This window comes from Saccopteryx bilineata, chromosome X, assembly GCF_036850765.1.
Source record: "Saccopteryx bilineata isolate mSacBil1 chromosome X, mSacBil1_pri_phased_curated, whole genome shotgun sequence".
NCBI lineage: Eukaryota > Metazoa > Chordata > Mammalia > Chiroptera > Emballonuridae > Saccopteryx > Saccopteryx bilineata.
In genome coordinates, this window is record NC_089502.1 from 103,546,922 (window position 1) to 103,564,854 (window position 17,933).

Here is a 17,933-nt window from a genome sequence, read left to right on the forward strand (position 1 = left end):
TGGACTCATGTCCCTCTGGACCAGAGGTCCCCAAACTACGGCCCACGGGCCGCATGCGGCCCCCTGAGGCCATTTATCCGACCCCCGCCGCACTTCCGGAAGGGGCACCTCTTTCAGTGGTGGTCAGTGAGAGGAGCATAGTTCCCATTGAAATACTGGTCAGTTTGTTGATTTAAATTTACTTGTTCTTTATTTTAAATATTGTATTTGTTCCCGTTTTGTTTTTTTACTTTAAAATAAGAGATGTGCAGTGTGCATAGGGATTTGTTCATAGTTTTTTTTATAGTCTGGCCCTCCAACAGTCTGAGGTACAGTGAACTGGCCCCCTGTGTAAAAAGTTTGGGGACCCCTGCTCTGGACCTTTGCTGACACTAAATCAGCCTTGCCTCCTCCCTTTTTCTCACCTTCTATTGGATCTATCTCATTGATAGTTCTCAGAGGATTTAGATTCCATAATTTTTTTAAAAAATTTTTATTTATTTATTCATTTTAGAGAGGAGAGGGGGGGGGAGGAGCAGGAAGCATCAACTCCCATATGTGCCTTGACCAGGCAAGCCCAGGGTTTCGAACTGGCAACCTCAGTGTTTCCAGGTTGACGCTTAATCCACTGTGCCACCACAGGTCAGGCTAGATTCCATAATTTGAAGTTAAAATGCTTCTCTGTGAATGGTGCCCACTGGAGCAGTGCAACAGTAGCCCTGCTCAAATCCATTTCTTCTGTGCTAACATTCTACGTTGGCCCTTCCAGCTGTCCTCTGTGCACAGAATCCATCTTTCATACTACTAATATGATATTTTTAAGTCACAAATTTTACCAAATACTCTCCTATTTATAATCCATTCACATGACATTTCATCACCAGAAACACTGGTTTTTACCTTTTGAGAGAAATGCAGACCCTTTATGCATTTAATGAAAGTCATTGAATATCTCCCTGACCCCCCCCCCAAAAAAATCAATTTCAGGAGGTTCGTGGGCAACTTGAAGCCCATCTGGGACTCATACACCCCAGGTTAAGAACCTGTGGCCCTACCCAGTAACACCCAGATTCTTTTGCATATACTGTTCCTTCTGCTGGAATGTCTTCCACACTTCATCCTTTTGTCCCTGGTGGTTAACTCTTACTCATCTTCTAAGGCTCAGCTCTTAGTCTGAATTGACCTGCACCATATCTAGGCAGGGCCAGATCCCTTTTTCTAGGCTTGCACTGCCCCCTGTGTTCTTTTCTGTAATAGCCCTTCTCAGTCTCCCCAACCGACTGGGAGTTTGTGGAAGGCAAGAACCATCAGCAGCATAGGCCGTGGCCCTAGCAGAACTCCGTAAGTGTCTACTGAAATGAATATCAATAACTTCTATGCTTTTCTTGAGTACCGAGGTGGGCCAGGCACTCAGCAAGGTGAATTCTATTTATGATCTCATCTATTCCTCCATAAATAGAAACCCCTTAAGTTGATGGTATTGTGTTCTTTTTAACAGATAAGGAGCTAGGCTCAGAAATGTGAAGTGAGTTGTTTAAGGCCACTCAGTTGGTGAGTGACAGAGTTGAGATTGAAACTGAGATGTAATGGTGCCAATGCAAGTATTGGTCCAGCATGCTTCTCTGCCCTGACCTGTGAGACTGAGAGATGGCTTCATGAAAAAGACAGGATCAATAACTGAGACCAGAATGCCTTGCCTGGGTTCCATTTCCCAGAGCCCCCTACTTTGACTTTCCCTCCTGTGTCACCTTCACGCATGGCCAAGCACCTGGCTCCCTCATCTTTTTTTTTTTATTATTTATTCATTTTTTTTTTTTAGAGAGGAGAGAGAGAGAGAGATAGAAAGAGAGAAGGGGGGAGGAGCAGGAAGCATCAACTCCCATATGTACCTTGACCAGGCAAGCCCAGGGTTTTGAACCAGTGACCTCAGCGTTTCCAGGTCGGTGCTTTATCCACTGCACCACCACAGGTCAGGCCTCCCTCATCTTTTGGTATCATCCCCTCCATCTTATGTACGACTCTCTGCCTCCTCATCCCAAAGCCCCACTGTGGCCAGGTCCCTCTCTTTCTCCAGAACCATCCCCAGACATGTACAGCTTTTATTTATTTCTTTTTAGAGAGAGAGGTAGGGAGAGAGAGAGACAGAAACATCAGTGTGTTCCTGTATGTGCCCTGACAGGGGATCAAACCTGTAACCCTTTGCATTTGGGGATTACGTTCTAACCAACTGAGCTATCCAGCCAGGGCTATTTATTTTTTAACTGAATTTCTTAATGGTGTCACTAGTTAACATAATTATACAGGTTTCAGGTGCTCAATTCTACACCACACCTCTGTACACCATATTGTGTTGGTACATACAGCTTTTAGATCCAATCTAATTCAGTGCTACATACTTGGCCATGAGAAAAATTAGGCATAGATAGTCCCTGCCCTTCAAGAATTGATAGTCACCAGGAGTTCCACATGTATCATCTCCAATTCTAAAATCATCCCTGAGAGGTGAGTAGGCATTATCCTCATTACACAGATGAGGAAACAGAGGCCCAGAGTTTAAATGGCTTGCCCAAAGTCATAGAGTTGGTAAGTGGCCCAACTTGGACTTGAATAAAAGTACTGACTCAACCATTTCCCCCACCCACATTAAGTCATCCTGTTTGGAAGAACCAAAAGTGGGCCACCATTTCTGACAGGGCAGGGGGAAGAAGGAAAGCTGGTACTCTTTCATCATTCAATATACATGTCCCCTCCTGTAGGGGACAGATAGGGTTAAGTGCCCCTCCTCTGGCAGCCTTCTGAGTCTACTTCTGTCCCACCTCAAACTACACTATGCTGTCATTGTCTATGTGTCTCTGTCCCTTCTAAACTTGAGCTCCCTAATGATAGAACCAGTTACAATTCATTCCCTATCGCACCAAGGTTCAGCACAAGGCCTAACCGAGAGCAGGCAGGACAAATGCTTGCTAATTGAATGGGGTGGTCTTTGACTTAGCTATTAAAAGAAAAAGCAAGATCTAAACAGAGAATACAGGAAAATGACATAGAGGAGGAGGGAAATGAATTAGTAAAAGTAAGAAAATGGAACGAAAGAAATAGGCCAATACTTTTGAAACTGTGACAGCATATGAAAAACACGCTGTCATTGTTGTTACGGGGATTTTGTTTTCCTTACAAGAATGGGACCATACCAGAAATCCTGTTCTGCAACTTGCTTTTTTTCATATAACAATAAATCTAAGGGGATCTCTCCATGCCAGTACACGGAGATAAATCTTTTTCTTTTGATACGCGACACAGTAATCCATGGTAAGGATGGATCACGAAGGAAAAGTTGCTCCTTACTGATGGACATTTAGGTTGTTTTAATTTTTTGCTATTACAAACAATGCCGCAGTGAATAGCTTTGCATATCTTGGAAGTAGTTTTGAAAAATAGGTTCCTAAAAATTGAATTGCTGGGCCAAAGGAATGCACATTTTGTTTAAAATGCAGATAAAAGTTATTTCTGTTGCTTTAACATCTTTACAGACTGGTTAAAAATAAAGAGTATTCCTACTCATATAATCCTGTTTTTATTTTGAGAAGCATACATCATCCGGCCCTTTCATTAAGAGTTGGTTAAGAATGCTATCCTACAAGGGCATAGTTAAAGAGCTGCACAGTGTGACATGTTTGAAGTTGGGACTGAGGTGTTTCAGAAAAGGCCTTTGCTGGCCCAATTGGGGTCCATATAGTAGTAAAACCTTAGAGAAATCTCGCTTCAAGACGTGGTTTCTAGCTTAAAATTATGACATTTAGTGGTGGCAACTAAAAAAATTGTCCCATTAAAAAATAAAAACAAAAAAACAATACCAGCTGACCTGTGGTGGCACAGTGGATGAAGTTTCATCCTGGAATGCTGAGGTCGCCAGTTTGAAACCCTGGGCTTGCCTGCTCAAGGCACATACGACAAGCAACTAATCAATGAAAAACTAAAGTGAAACAACTATGAGTTAATACTTGTTTCTCCCTGTCCTTCTCTCACCTCTCTCTGTAAAATCAATAAATAAAATCTTTAAAAAAATATTTTTTAAGAAAAGGTACCAATTTGCACTCCAATCAAGGTAAGTGAGAGGGCTTCTCACAGCCCTTTCAATATTTTAAATTTTAGTCCTTAAAAATTGAAACTTCAGGCCCTGGCTGGTTGGCTCAGTGGTAGAGCGTTGGCCTGGCGTGCGGGAGTCCCAGGTTCGATTCCCGGCTAGGGCACACAGGAGAAGCGCCTATCTGCTTCTCCACCCCTCCCCCTCTCCTTCTTCTCTGTCTCTCTCTTCCCCTCCCGCAGCCAAGGCTCCATTGGAGCAAAAATGGCCCGGGCACTGGGGATGGCTCCATGGCCACTGCCTCAGGCGCTAGAATGGTTCTGGTTGCAACAGAGCAATGCCCCAGATGGGCGGAACATCGCCCCCTGGTGGGCATGCCAGGTGGATCCCGGTCGGGCGCATGCGGGAGTCTGTCTGACTGCCTCCCTGTTTCCAACAGAAAAATACAAAAAAAAAAAAAAATTGATACTTCATTGTTGTTTTAGCTACATTTCTTTAGCTATTAGTAAGCTTGAGCATCCTTTCTTATTCATTAGTTAATTGTCTATTTCTTCCCTAAATTGGCAAATCATGTTATTTCTCCATTTTAAATGGGTTGCACACCTTTTTCTTATGGGAATTTAAAATATAGATTTGTTTCTAAACTCTATATTTTGTTCCACTTATGTATTCTTCTATTTCTGCGATGATCTAATATTTCTAATTACTGCAGTTTTATGGTAAGTCTTTGTATCTAATAAGGCAAGTCCTCCCTCATTGTTCCTCTTCCAAATGGACTTCAAAATACAATTGCCCAATTCTCAAAGAAAATATCACTGAAATTTTAGCAAGAAATGCATTGAACCTTTTGACCAAATTGTGGGAGGGGGAATGTCATTTTTACCATGTTAAATCTTCCCATCGAAGAATAGGATAGGACTCTTGATTTATTCAAGTCTCTTTACAGCCTTTGATGAGATTTTATTTCACATTTCTTGCAAATTCCTAGGAATTTTATAATTTTGCTATTGTGATTGAAATCTTTTTTTATTATGTCTTCTAATTAGTTATTGCTAGTATTCAGAGAAGCTAATATGTACTTTAGCTGTGTATTTATCTGGTATCTATCCATGTCACTGAATTTTCTTATTAGTTCTAAAAAATTTTTTATTCTGTTTGAATATCTAAGTACACATCCATATCATCTTCAAACCATGCTAACTCTTACTCTCTGTTTCTAATATTTATATCACTCATTTCTTTTTTTTAAATCTCATTGGTTAAACTTACAGAAAAACAATGGTTAATGACAGTGATAGCAGTCATCCTTATTTTGTTCCTGAATTTAATGGAAATTTATCTAGGACTTCCCTGTTACATTTGATGATTGTCTTTGGTTTCTGACAAAAATTCTTTACCAAGTTAAGGAAGTTTTCATTAATTCCTAGCTTACTGTGCTAGTTATCTACTGCTATGTAACAAATAACCCTGATGCAGCACTTACTAAGAGTTTTAAAATCAAGAATAAATATGTAATTTTATCAAATGATTTTTCAGCATTTATGGAGATAGTATATGAGCTTTTCTCTTCAATCTATTGATGCAATTAATTACAATAACATCTTTCCTAGTGTTGAACAATCCCTGCACTACTGGGACAAATCTTCATTTGTCATGACACATTCTTCTCCTCTTTTTTTTTTTTTAATGATTTTAGAAAGAGGAGAGAGAGAGAGAGAGAGAGAGAGAGAAAGGTGGCAGAGAGGAGCGGGAAGCATCAGCTCATAGTTGCTTCTCATATGTGTCTTGACCAAGCAAGCCTGGAGTTTCGAACATGCGACCTCAACATTCCAGGTCGTCACTTTACACACTCACTGCACCACCATAGGCCAGGTAACACGTACCTCTTTTAATATATTGATGGATTCAGTTTGAAAATTAAAATACTTGTTACTCTATTAATAATTAATATGGGAGATTAGGCTATAGTTTTCCTTTTTTATTTAATTAATTTATTTATTTTTTTGCCTAAACCTGTCCAGTTATAGTAGCCTTCTCGAATGAACTGGGAAGCTGTCAATCTTTTCCTATTATCCGATCTTTCAAGATTCAATAGAACTTCCATAATACCAGAATTTCCATAATACCAACTAGGCTTGGTACTATTTCTGAAAAGAAAACTTGGGCCATCTTTTCAATTTCTTCTATACTATTCTATTCTGCTCAGGTTTTCTGCCATTCCTTAAATCATTTGGCAATTAATATTTTCCTAGAAAACAACCCATCTCATCTATATTTTCATTTCACACTTATTGGTATAAAATTATACAAAGCATTTCTGCATTTCTTTTCTCTCTCTCTCTCTCTTTTTTTTTTTAGTGAGAGAGATGAGAAGCATCAACTCATATTTGTAGTACCTTAGTTGTTTATTGACTGCTTTTCATATGTGCTTTGGCCAGGGTGAAGGGGCTCCAGTCAAGCCAGTGACCCCTTGCTCAAGCCAATGATCTTGGGCTTCAAGCCAGCAACCATGGGATCATGTTGATGATCTCATGCTCAAAACAGCGATCTCGTGCTCTAGCCGGTGACCTAGGGGTTTTGAACCTGAGACCTCAGAGACCCAGGTTGATGCTCTGTCCACTGTACCAACACCAATCAGGTGTATTTTCTTTTTCTTTTTAAATTTATTCATTTTTTTAGAGAGAGAGAGGAAGGGAGAGAGAGAGATAAAAACATCGACCTTTCCCTGTATGTGCCTGACCCAGGATCAAACCCACAACAGCTCGAACCAACTAAGCTATCTGGTCAGGGCTACAAAGCATTTTCTTATGACTTTTTTTTTAATCTCCTCAGAATCTGTGGTTAAAATCTTTTTTATCAACTTTATTTTATTTATGTTTTCTTGTCTTTTTCTCAGGCATGTCTTTCATAAGATGGTCTGTCCAGTTTACTGGTATTTAAAAAAAACCCTCAGTTTATCAAATCTTGTTTTCTATTTCTTAATTTCTGGTTTTATCTGAGTAATTACTTATTCTGCTTTCTTTTGGTTGTTCCTTTTCTACATTCTTGAATGGAATAATTACTTCATTTAATTTAAACTGTCTTGTTCTATAGTAAAAGCATTTAAGACTACAAATTTTCCTCTGGGAACACCACGGTCATATACCATTGGTTTTGTCATTTTTCTAAATAGTTCATAAATTCTATTCTTATTTCACCTTTAATATAATTAGTTGTAAACTTGCAAAAGGACCTATGCTTTTTGCCATTGTTATTAATATTTCATTTTTGCATTGAAAAATGTAAAAGGTGTTTTCCAATTACCTTGGGAATAATGTTGGTCTCTAAAGGCATCGGGCAAATTGTTCCCTCTTCCTAAACACCCTTCTCCATCCTATCCAACTGGCAAACTCTTACCCTTTACCAGGTCAAATGTTACATATTCTGGAGCCAACCACTCCTGTTTTTGGCAACAGGTATCTCGGGAAGAATTATTAAGGAAGGACACGACAGACAAGGTCTGAATGTCCTCTTTGGTCTTCTGATCTGGTCCTTGAGTCATTCACCTCACACGCTCAGACACCCATTCCACAATCATTCCAGGGGCTACAGGGAGATGGGGGGAGGGTCTGGCAATGAATGATATTGCATATTTGTTTGGACAGGTGAAGGATTGAGGGAGGGATGTGGGTCTAGCTCTTACCTGCTCTCTGCCAGCCTGCCTGAGGGGGTAAGCTTCATGGAGTCAAGGACCTGAGTAGGACAGCAATACTGGTGTAGAGTATGAGACGCTGTGGACCTGAGAGACAGCGAGAGACAGAGAGAGAAAGAGAGACACAGAGAGAGAGACTGGGAGGGACGGGAGAGGCAGGGCAGGGAATAGGGACAAGGAGGTGAGAATGAAAGGGGGAAGGGGAAAGGGAAGACTGAGAGGAATGGGTGGTGGAGGATAGGGAATGGAAGAGGGAGGATGGGAGGCACGGAGGTAAGAAGGAGGGGAGGGAGGGAAGAAACACAGAGAGGGAAGGAAGGAAGGAAGGAAGGAAGGAAGGAAGGAAGGAAGGAAGGAAGGAAGGAAGGAAGGAAGAAAAAAAGAAAAAACCACAAAGTCAAGAAAGAGAGGACGGCACTCGAACCACAAACAGAACACAATGACAACAGGGGGCAGCAGAGACAAAAGAGCTGGGCTGGGCCTCCTGTGTTCCAGGTGACTCCGTGGGGACCTCAGCCACGAAGACACTGGCATACCACAGCAGGGAAGGGGGAAGGAAGCCCTCCTCACACCAGACGCCACACGAGTAGGGAAGGGGGGGAGTGGGGATGACAGAGAAAGGCAAAAGATGTAGGGGGGCACCCCCTTATAGAATACTCCTCAGGAGAAGGGAGGGAGGGGTGGAGAAAGGAGAAGCTCTGGGTCCGATGAGGGGGAAAGAGCCCCGGCCAGGTGGATGGAGGAAACACTGTAGGAGGAGAGGGAGAGAGACAGCCAGAAACCGGAAAACACAAGGAAAGGGTGAGACAGAACTGGAGAGAGACAGAAAGAGGAAGACAGAGAAAGGGCCAGCGGACACAGAAAGAAGGCAGGGGGAAGCAGAAAGTGCCAGAGGAGAGGAGAGGAGAGCTGACAAGGTGTCAGTGGTCTTGGTGACAGGATGGGACTGGGGGGTGGCTGGGTGGGTGGGGCCCAGCTAGCCAAAGGACAGGGTAGTTCCCAGGACCAGAAGTTATGCTTTCAAGGCAGGTGCTTCACCCCCAGCCCAGGGCAGGACCCATGCTCCACCCCTCGGCGCTGTGTCCCCACCCCTAGTGCAGGGTCCAAAGGCTCCTCTGCCTCCTGCTTCCCATGATTGAAGTCCAGAGAATGGAAAGGGAGAGGAGTGACAGCATTAGTGCGGCCCGGGGCCTGGCCCCTCCCCTGCGCAGCATAGGGTAGATGCTGGTAGTGGAGCTGGCTTGTCCAGTCAGCCAGCCCCTGCCCCCCACATGCCCCTGAAGGCAGGTTGGGTGAGGGCCTGGCATTCTAGAGCCCAAATAAAGGCCTGAGACGCAGCTACAGGCCAGACCAGCTGCCCACTATCTCCCCTGTTGCAAATTTGAGGAGATCTAAATCTTAGAACCTTTCAGAATCTTGGAATCTGACACTCTTCTTATCAGAGACTCTGAATTATCATCATCATCAGAACAACTGTTTCTCAACTGCCATCTATGTGCCAGTTACCAGCCCAAGTCCTTGACTCATTACCTCAATAAACCTGAGACTCAGAGACCCTAAGGAACCCTGCAGTGCTGGGCCAGGGTAACACTCCAAAGCAGCCACCAATCACATCCCTCCCAGACCACTGACAGCACTATTCAGCGCCCAGGGTCTTTATAGCGCGGTGCACCCTGATGCCCATGACCTTACCCACTCCAGCTGGACCCCTCCCCCGAGCCCAAGGCCTCCAAGAGTCCAAGAGGGGAGCCAGGAACCAGGAAGCCGAGGCTGCTGAATCAGAAGCCCAGGGACTAGGTCCTGGCCTGAGCAGGGAGAGCGGGGGTCAGGCTGCAAGGCTTAGGGGGGGCCTAGGTTCCTACCTGCTACTCCTCCTGGGGGGTTCCATGGGTCTGGACCTGTCCCGAGGGCGGGCCCTCTGGGCGGTGCCTCCACTGTGTCACCAAACCCTCCTCCCCAGCCCTTCCCTAGAAGGAGGAACCAAGGGGCGGGGCCAGGCCAGCTGGGCCGTAGGCCAGACTGCAATTGGAAACTTCGCTCCTTCCCCTGCTCCTCCAGGAGGGCTGGGAAGTCCTCGTAAGAGGAAGCAGCTTTGAAAGCTCACTGTGACTCCTCTGGGCCAAACCACAAGCTGGCCGCCTATGTGCAGCTCCACTGGAATCGACCCAAGCACCCTGTCAAGTATGCGTCACTATCCCTATTCTCTCCTGAAGAGAAAATTGCGATGGAGAGTTGTGAGGCAACACGGCAGGTACCACAGCCAGTAAGTGGCAGAACCCCAAGACCTGAACCTGGTTTGGCCATTCCCAAGCCTGGAATCTGTTTTCTCGGCCATACTGCTGCCTTGTGAACAAAGTGGCCTTTCCCTAGAAGCTTTGAGCAAGCATCCTCATCTTCAGCACAGCTAAAGAGACCATTTGGTGGTTGTTCTGGGATGCTCCACATCAAGTAAAAATTTAAATCACTCCTTTCGGAAAATCAAGATGAAGCCCTTGCCAATATTCTTGACCACTGCAATATGTTGTCACTCTATTCTGTGTTGTTCTCTGGACTGGCTGAGAGAAAAGCTTCCTGAAGAGAGGAGCAAAAATCAAAAGAAACGCCATTTACAATCAAGAAGCTGTTCTCCCCAGGAAATTGCCCTGCCTGATTTTACAGGTGGAGAAACTGAGTCCCAGAGAGGGGAAAAGTCTTACTGAAGTTCATACATTCAGTCAGGCTAGAATCTAGGTGCCCTGACTCCCCGACTACCTACCACAGCAAATCCTCTCTCCCCCGTATGGGCGGGGCTGGGGAAAGGAGAGAATGTGGAGGATCTGAGTGATCTGGGGCTCCTGAGGAGCACCCCAGAACCATGTCAGAGCCTCCTTGTCCTTTCATGGCCCCAGAGCCCAGGCCTCTGGCTGTTCTGAGCAGAAGGCAGCCTTGGGAGGGGCCAGGGGGCCAGTGATCTAGAAAGAATAGGAGCTGACAGGCAACAGGCCAGCCTTCCTGCCTCCCTGCCGGGGCAGCTGGTTCCTCTCAAGAAAGCCAAAGCTGCTGAGAGAGATAGGTCCCCCAAACCACCACAAAGTTGGCAACTGCGGGTTCTTCGTGGCGTCCTCTGCTCACCCCCTGATGCCCCCTGGTCTGCAGGACCTTGGACTCAGCCTATGCTCCTTTCTCTCTCCTTCAGCAACTGTCCTAGTTTCTGCTGCAGCTGCATCTGGTGCCCATTTGCAGTTATTGCACCAAGAGCTGCATCTCTGGCCTAAGCCTTCCTCTTGGCCTGGCAGGAGTTGTAAGTAACAGAAATTCCAGTCCTGGCCCGAAGCTTGACGCTGTGTGACCTTGGGCAAGCCTCTTCCTCTCTCTAGTGAGGCCAAGAGCCTTCACTTTGGCGCCTGGTAGAGCCAAGTACAAATCCCAGGTCGACCACTTTTCTGCTGGTAACCCCTCTGCGGCTCAGTTTCTTCATCTATAAAAAACAAGTGGCAATTCCTACCTCACAGGTTCTTGTGAGGAGCAGTGAGACAAATATGCACACGATGAAGTGTCTCAGCTGGAGCCTGAGAGAGTCTGACCTTTCCCCCAGAGAGGCAAGGGAGACCCATGGGAAAGCTGTTTGTTTCGGGCATGGGACAATTTCTAGGAAAATACCTCTTAATCTGGGCCACTCTTGGAATTCAGATTATCTGAGCATGTTGGGTAGACTCATGTAATGACCCACCAGAGGCTGAAGGAAAGAAGGAATTATGGGTGAAGAGCTTGGCCTGGCCACAGAGCACTGGCTAGGTCTTTGTTCAGTTATTCACAGATCCTGCAGACCAGGCACTGGTCTGGGGGCTGGACACAGCAGTGTCTAAGAGTAGTCAATGTCTTAATTTCATGGAGCCTATTGCCAAATAAAAGAAACAGATGTTCAACAACTAATGGAATTAAGCTGGGCAAAAGCGGAGGTAGCAGGAGAGAATGTCCCTGGCAGAGGAAACAACTTGGGCAAAGAATCTGAGGGGGTATTTCCAGGAACTGCAAAGAGGCCAAAGGGACTGAGTGGAAAACGCAAAGGGAAGAGAGGTGAGATTAGAGATGTGGGCGGGGCCTGATCAGACAGGGCCTCAAAAGCCACAGCAACAGTTTAGTATTTATGCTAAGAACAATTTGGCAGCCTGTGGTTCGTGGGTAGGCATAGGGGGTGTCTCTGAAGCCCCTGAAATTGCATGGCAAATATCAGTGAGTAACAGCACATTTCTGGGGAGAGCATAACTTTCATCAGATTCTCAGACGGGTTTGTGATCCTAAAAGAATAGGGAAGTCCCTACCATGTCCGGCTCGTCTAAACTCTCTCCCATCTTCACCCTGTGCTCCACCCAGACAGAAGTGCGTGCAATTCTCTGTCACGCTGCTGCCAGCCTATCTTTGCCTGTGCTATCCCTCTGCTCAGAAGGCCCTTCCTCACCACCCCGCTCCCACTGCTACCTCCCCACCTCTCCGGCTCCTCCTTGTTCTTTACAAGTCAGCTCAGAGGTTATGCTCTTCTGGGAACCTGCTCTGACCCTTCTGTGTCCTTTCCACCTTGCGTTTCTCTCAGCTCTGTCTGTTGTTTCTTCTGGGCTAGGAGCTCTGTGGGACAGCGGCTAAGTCTTATTCATCTCAGTATCCCCAGCATCCAGCCCTGGACACCTAATCACACAGGTCCGTTAAGTGTCGGTAGGAGATACACAATCCACACTGAGGTGGAGACTGCAAGATGAGATGATGGACACTAGAGGGCACTGTGGCCACTGAAATCCCAGCCTGACGCTGGCCACGCTGTGCCCCAGTGCCTCCTATGCAAACCAACTGTCTCCTGGAGTCCAGAGCCCAGAAGCACGGAAATTGCTCCTGGGTCCTGCAGTTCTTCAGCTCCGGGCCCAATTGATTAGGGTCCCCATTCCAGCCTCCCAATTTACTTTCTGCCTCCTTTCCAGACCACTTGTCATGACAGTCCCATCCTACTGCATATACAGCTTTTGTAATTCACAAGGGCAAGTGGCAAAGACCCCTCCCACAGCCCTAGCATACATTTTTTCATCTACCTGCAACACTGTTCACTTCACCTCACGGCACCTGGCTAATTTCTACCTATCTTCAAACTCTCAGCTTAGATGTGAGCTTGGAGAAGTCACCTTGGCCCTCAGGATGGGCTGGGTGTACTTCGGGGCGCTCCCACAGCACCCTACACTTCCTGGAAATGGTCTGTTTCCTTACAAGACAGTGAGCTTCCTCAGAGCTTTCTGTTATTACTTATCATCATTATCAACCGCATTTAATTTAGCACATTAGCGTCTGGCACACCATCCTTGAGTGAGTGATTGAATAAATGGATGGATGAATGATGGATGACCTCTAACAAGTTACTTTATCTCTCTAGTTTTGTTTCCTATTGGTAAAGTGGATATGACACCATTACTTGGCGAGACAGGAAAATTAACGATAATATGTGTCTAGTGCTCCCTAACAGTACCTGATACAGAGCAGACATTTTTGAAATCAAAGCAATTGTTAATATTTGGAATAGTGGGGAAAAAAAAAAAGGAGGGGGAGGAACTGAAGGAGACTGCCATGAGTCTGGGATGATCGCCCATTCGGGTTGCTCATTTCCATGTGGAAGATGCCTTTAACAATAATAAGAAAAGTATCATTTTGATTAGAAATAACAATTGCACCTGCTATGTGCCAGACCAGAAACAGGAGGCTTCTGAGGAGGACGTGGGCAGGCTTTAGTCTCAGCCAGGGAATGTGAGGCTTGGGCTGAGGTCAGAGCTGTGGGCATTGCCCCTGAGTCTAGAGAACAGTCATTACAGGCACAGCTGGTTCCACTCTTTACTCAGAGGTGAAAATTTGTCTAAGGGGTCATTAATTCCCTCTTTAATTAATGTGAAAACTGCAGGCTTTGTATTAATGGAAAACTAAGCTCAAGCGTCAAGCTGATAATATTGATTAATGTGTTCTTGTAATTATATACCGCAGATAACTATAAATTCAGTCGCTGCACTAATAAAATGCAGAAATCTCTGAGGCCACCAAGGACTTGGTGGCAGCTGTACCATGAGTAGCATTGTGTCCATTGTCCCGAGCCTATGGAAATCACCACATACTGGGAGCAATAGCAATACTCACTCGGCACTTCAAAGCGGTTTGGGCATAAAATAAGGGGAAATTTTTAGATAAAATAGGGCATTTTGATGAAAGAGCTTGGAATTTGAAAGCACAGTGAGCAAAGGTCAATTTGCAAGACAGCAGGAACCAAAACCTTAATGAATGGGCAATCTTCTAGTCAAGGGTCTGTGAGCAGACTGCCACCTGGGCTTAGATCTCACTGTGGACACAGAAAAACTGTGGTCGCTGTAGAAGACCAAATGTCAAGTGTTTGACCTCTCTAACCTCACCCACTTCGAAGAGTATAGGCTCCCACCTACAGCCTCTTGCTACCTCGTGTTACCATAGGCTAGACAGAAACGCTGCAGTTATATGGGGGTGGACCCTGAAGTTGGAAGGTCACGTTGCTTCCTGGTTGGTGGCCACATCAGGCCGTGTGAAAGCAGAGGAAGCGAGTCCAAGGAGAGAAGTCAGTGACAAAGAGATGACAGGGACCAGGCAAGTCCTGAAACATAAGAGGTGAGACATAGGGCCCAGATATATATATCTGTCTGTCTGTCTCTCTCTCTCATATATATATATATATATATATCAGAGAGAGAGAGAGAGAGAGAGAGAGAGAGAGAGAGAGCAATCTTGGTCCTTTGGGTCTTGACTTTTTGGTCCTTCTTCCAGTTGGCGTGAAGCCTGGCTATACTTCATTTACTATTCTTAGGTTCTGTGAGATGTAGCCTCACAATAGTTCCCCCCACCCTTCATCCTTGAGTGAGTTTGAGTGGGTTTCTGTTCCCTGCAACAAACTGTACCCAGACTTAGACAAGAGAACTTTGGGGATATAGTGCAGGGCTTGTATAAGTAAAAACACATAAAGATCACTTATGTTGGGAGGAGTGAATGAAAGTGTAAGGTGTTTGTGTGTGTTCACCCAAATGTTCCTTCATTGCCTGAAACTTTCTACCACAGACAAACACTAAAGCTACACACACACACACACACACACACACACACACACACACTCTGACATCCAGTGGCACACAGAAACAAAGGCAGCAACAACCAGTGCGGACACCCTGACATGCACGGACATTCGCTAGCATGAAGTGCTGCCCCCCCACCCCGTGCTCCTCACACCCGCACGCCCGGATGTGGCCTGCCGGCGGCGGCAGGAGTGCACCCAAAGGCAAGAACGCAGTGGCGTTGCCCGCAAGGTTTGGGCCAGGAGTGGAGGTTTGACTGGGTGCTGCGCAGCCTCCCACCCCAGCTGCCAAGTGACTCATACCCAAGGCTGCTAATTAAAGCCAGGACAGAGGGGACAGAAGCAAGGGGAGGAGAAGAGAGAGAAGTTTATTTTGGTGTCAACCAGGCATGCCGCCAGCTTAGGGGTCACCTACTTTTGGAGCCAGGCCAGGCAGGGGCAAGGAAATGCAAACAGGAAGGGGACGGAGGACCCTCTTACCCCTTCTTGTCTCTTGTGAGCTTCCTGGAAAGTTACCTTCTTTGGGAAATTATCCAAATTCCCCCACTTCCCTTCTCCTCTGTCCCACTGTCAGATTTCAACTCCACCCTCTCTGGACTCTTATCCTTACAACTGGCTTCTCCTTGGTGGCACGGTCCTATTTGGGACTGCCACTGGTGTCTGTACCCTGCTTCTGTCCCCCTCCCTTCTCGCCCCAAGGATCACACAACACAGGCCTGGTACATAGGGACATTCTGTGGTGCTTCTGGAATACGCCTGGGTTAACCCCGGTACACAGCACAGCGTGGTGATGGCAACTCGGATGATCTGGATTTCTATGCCAGCTCTACCACTGGCAAAAACTATTTCAGCTCTCTAAGCTTCGGTTTCCTCATCTGTAAAATGACAAGAACATATACCCTATGGGATTATCGTGAGGATTAGAGGAGGGAATATAGGAAAGTGCCCAGCATGGTGTCCGGTGGCGTATAATATAGCTTTAGCCAGCACCCGGTAAGTATGGCTGCTAACAGCCACCTCAGGCCTGGGGTGGCAGCATTCACACAGAGTCAAGTTCCAGGCCTGTCTCTACCACACAGTACCCAAGGGACTGCAGACAAGTCACATAAGCTCTCAGAGCACAGTGTCGTATATAAAATGGGATTTGCGATATGACACCATAGATATACTGTAAAGATTTCAGCCTGTCAGGTGTTCTGTGTGGAGCGCAGCTCTTAGAGGTGTCTTGATAAGGTGCAGCAGTGATTACTAAGGATAGCGGGAGGAGCTCAGACCGTTGGAGCCAAAGAAGCCCAAGAGGTAAGAAGCAGGCAGGGAAGGCTTGCCAGGGTGGGCAGGACTGGAATTGGGCCCCTCAGAGTGCATTGGGCAGGCAGTAAGTGACAAGGTTCTAGGCAAAGGAAGGGATGGGAACAGACAGCTGGATGGGGTGGGCACCCAGGCCGCACAGAACAGAAGGCAGCATGGGAGGGAAGAGTCAATACAGCTGGGGCAGTTCTGGGGACTTGTGAGGTCTTAGACGTGTGAATGGAAGATCCATGGAAGGTCGTCTTTGAGGTCTCAGCCACCCGAGAGAACCAAGAGGTCAAAAGAAGGAAGAATTTTAGAGATTATCTAATCCAAACTCCTGTTGGACAAATGGGGGCACTGAGGCCCAGAGTGGGAGGCCTCTGCTGGGAGCAGAGCCAGCCATGGCTCCTCCTCCCACCTCTCCTCCCGAGATTGCAGTGGCTCCCGTTGCCATGGGGACATTCCTGGCTCCTCCGGTGTCAGCAGCTCCCCACCCCCTCCCTCCTTCCCTAGCAACAGGCCACCTCTTCCATCTCTCATCCTGTGTACCTAACATCCCCAGCAAGGTCCCTGGTCCCCTCACTCCCCAGTTCCAGCCTGGCCCTAACTGTAGAGGCAGCGCCTCGAGGCCTGGGCTCCCTCCACTACTGGTGCCAGAGGTATTGGCTTCTCCTGCCCCTCAGTTTTCAAGTTCTACACCTCACATTTCTCAAGCTTGACTATTCAGCATATGACAATAGATTGGGTTAAGGGAGGGCAGAAGGTACTCCAATGTGTTAGCCATTCTTTCACGCTGAGCATTGCTTTACTGTAAATTCTCACATCAACCCACAGAGGTAAGAATTATCCTCATTTTACCGATGAGGAAACTAACAAGGATCGGAGAGGTTAAGTGGCTTCACAAAGAACACACAGCTAGAAAGCAGGCCCCGCTGAGAGCTTTCATGATGTTGAGCCATCACCAGTCCCTCTCTAGGTCTCGGCTGAAGGTGCCTGGAGGTTTGACAAGTTCTCACAGATCTGCAGGAAGTCCAGACACCTTTCTCTACCCACAGCCCTCCTGAAACACCAGCTGTTCAGCTCAAATTAGACTCCACACTTCTTCTGGCACCCCATACCTGGGAGCCCTCAGGCCTGGGCCTTGTCGCGGGGGTTTTCAATTCACCAATTCTGCTCAATCCTTGCTGTTTCACTTTCAACACAGCCACAGCCTAACCCCTCTCCTTGGTGTTCCTCCTACCCTTCTAATCTTCTCTCTCTCTCTCTCTCTCTCTCTTTCTCTCTTTTTTTCTCTCTCTCTCTCTCTCTCTCACACACACACACACACACACACACCACACCACAGACACACACACACACACACCATACACCACACACACACTACACCACACACCACACCACACACACACACACGCGTTCATTGGAGAAGAACACTGAGGCTCCAAGGGATGACTAGATTTGTCTAAAGTCATGTATCTGGAAAGTGGTCTAGCTATAAATGATGCCCTTCGCTTCCTTTGCCATGCCGCTGAGCCCAGTCTCTCCTCCAAATTTCCCCGGCTTCTCACTGATGACAGAAGGTGCCTGTGACCCAGTCCTAACCAGTGCTCCAATCTTTAACATTTCAGCTTCTCCTGCCCAAATCTTCTTTAGCCCAACCAACAACCACCATCTCTAATCCCACCCTCAATTCTCGAGAACGTAGGTTCCACTTTCAGTGATGCCCGATGCCTGAGTTGGCCTGTCAGTCCTCCATAGCCCAGCTTATATGCTGCCTTCTCCTGGGAGCCGTCCCT

General features: G+C 46.6%; 1 protein-coding gene across 7 annotated transcripts in view; it reads right to left on the minus strand.

Moving 5' to 3' along the window:
• IQSEC2 (IQ motif and Sec7 domain ArfGEF 2) overlaps positions 1-17,933 on the minus strand; it is an 81,797-nt gene that overhangs the window by 37,301 nt on the left and 26,563 nt on the right. For 2 of the 7 annotated variants that reach the window (XM_066249585.1, XM_066249592.1), the window contains exon 3: positions 7,743-7,838. The exons of 1 other annotated variant lie outside the window; for it this stretch is intronic. In XM_066249585.1, the coding sequence (XP_066105682.1) occupies positions 7,743-7,838 (96 nt within the window). Of the gene's footprint in view, positions 1-7,742; positions 7,966-9,613; positions 9,709-17,933 lie in introns of those variants that run through there. 4 more of the 7 variants (XM_066249587.1, XM_066249590.1, XM_066249588.1 and 1 more) reach the window with 4 other exon arrangements.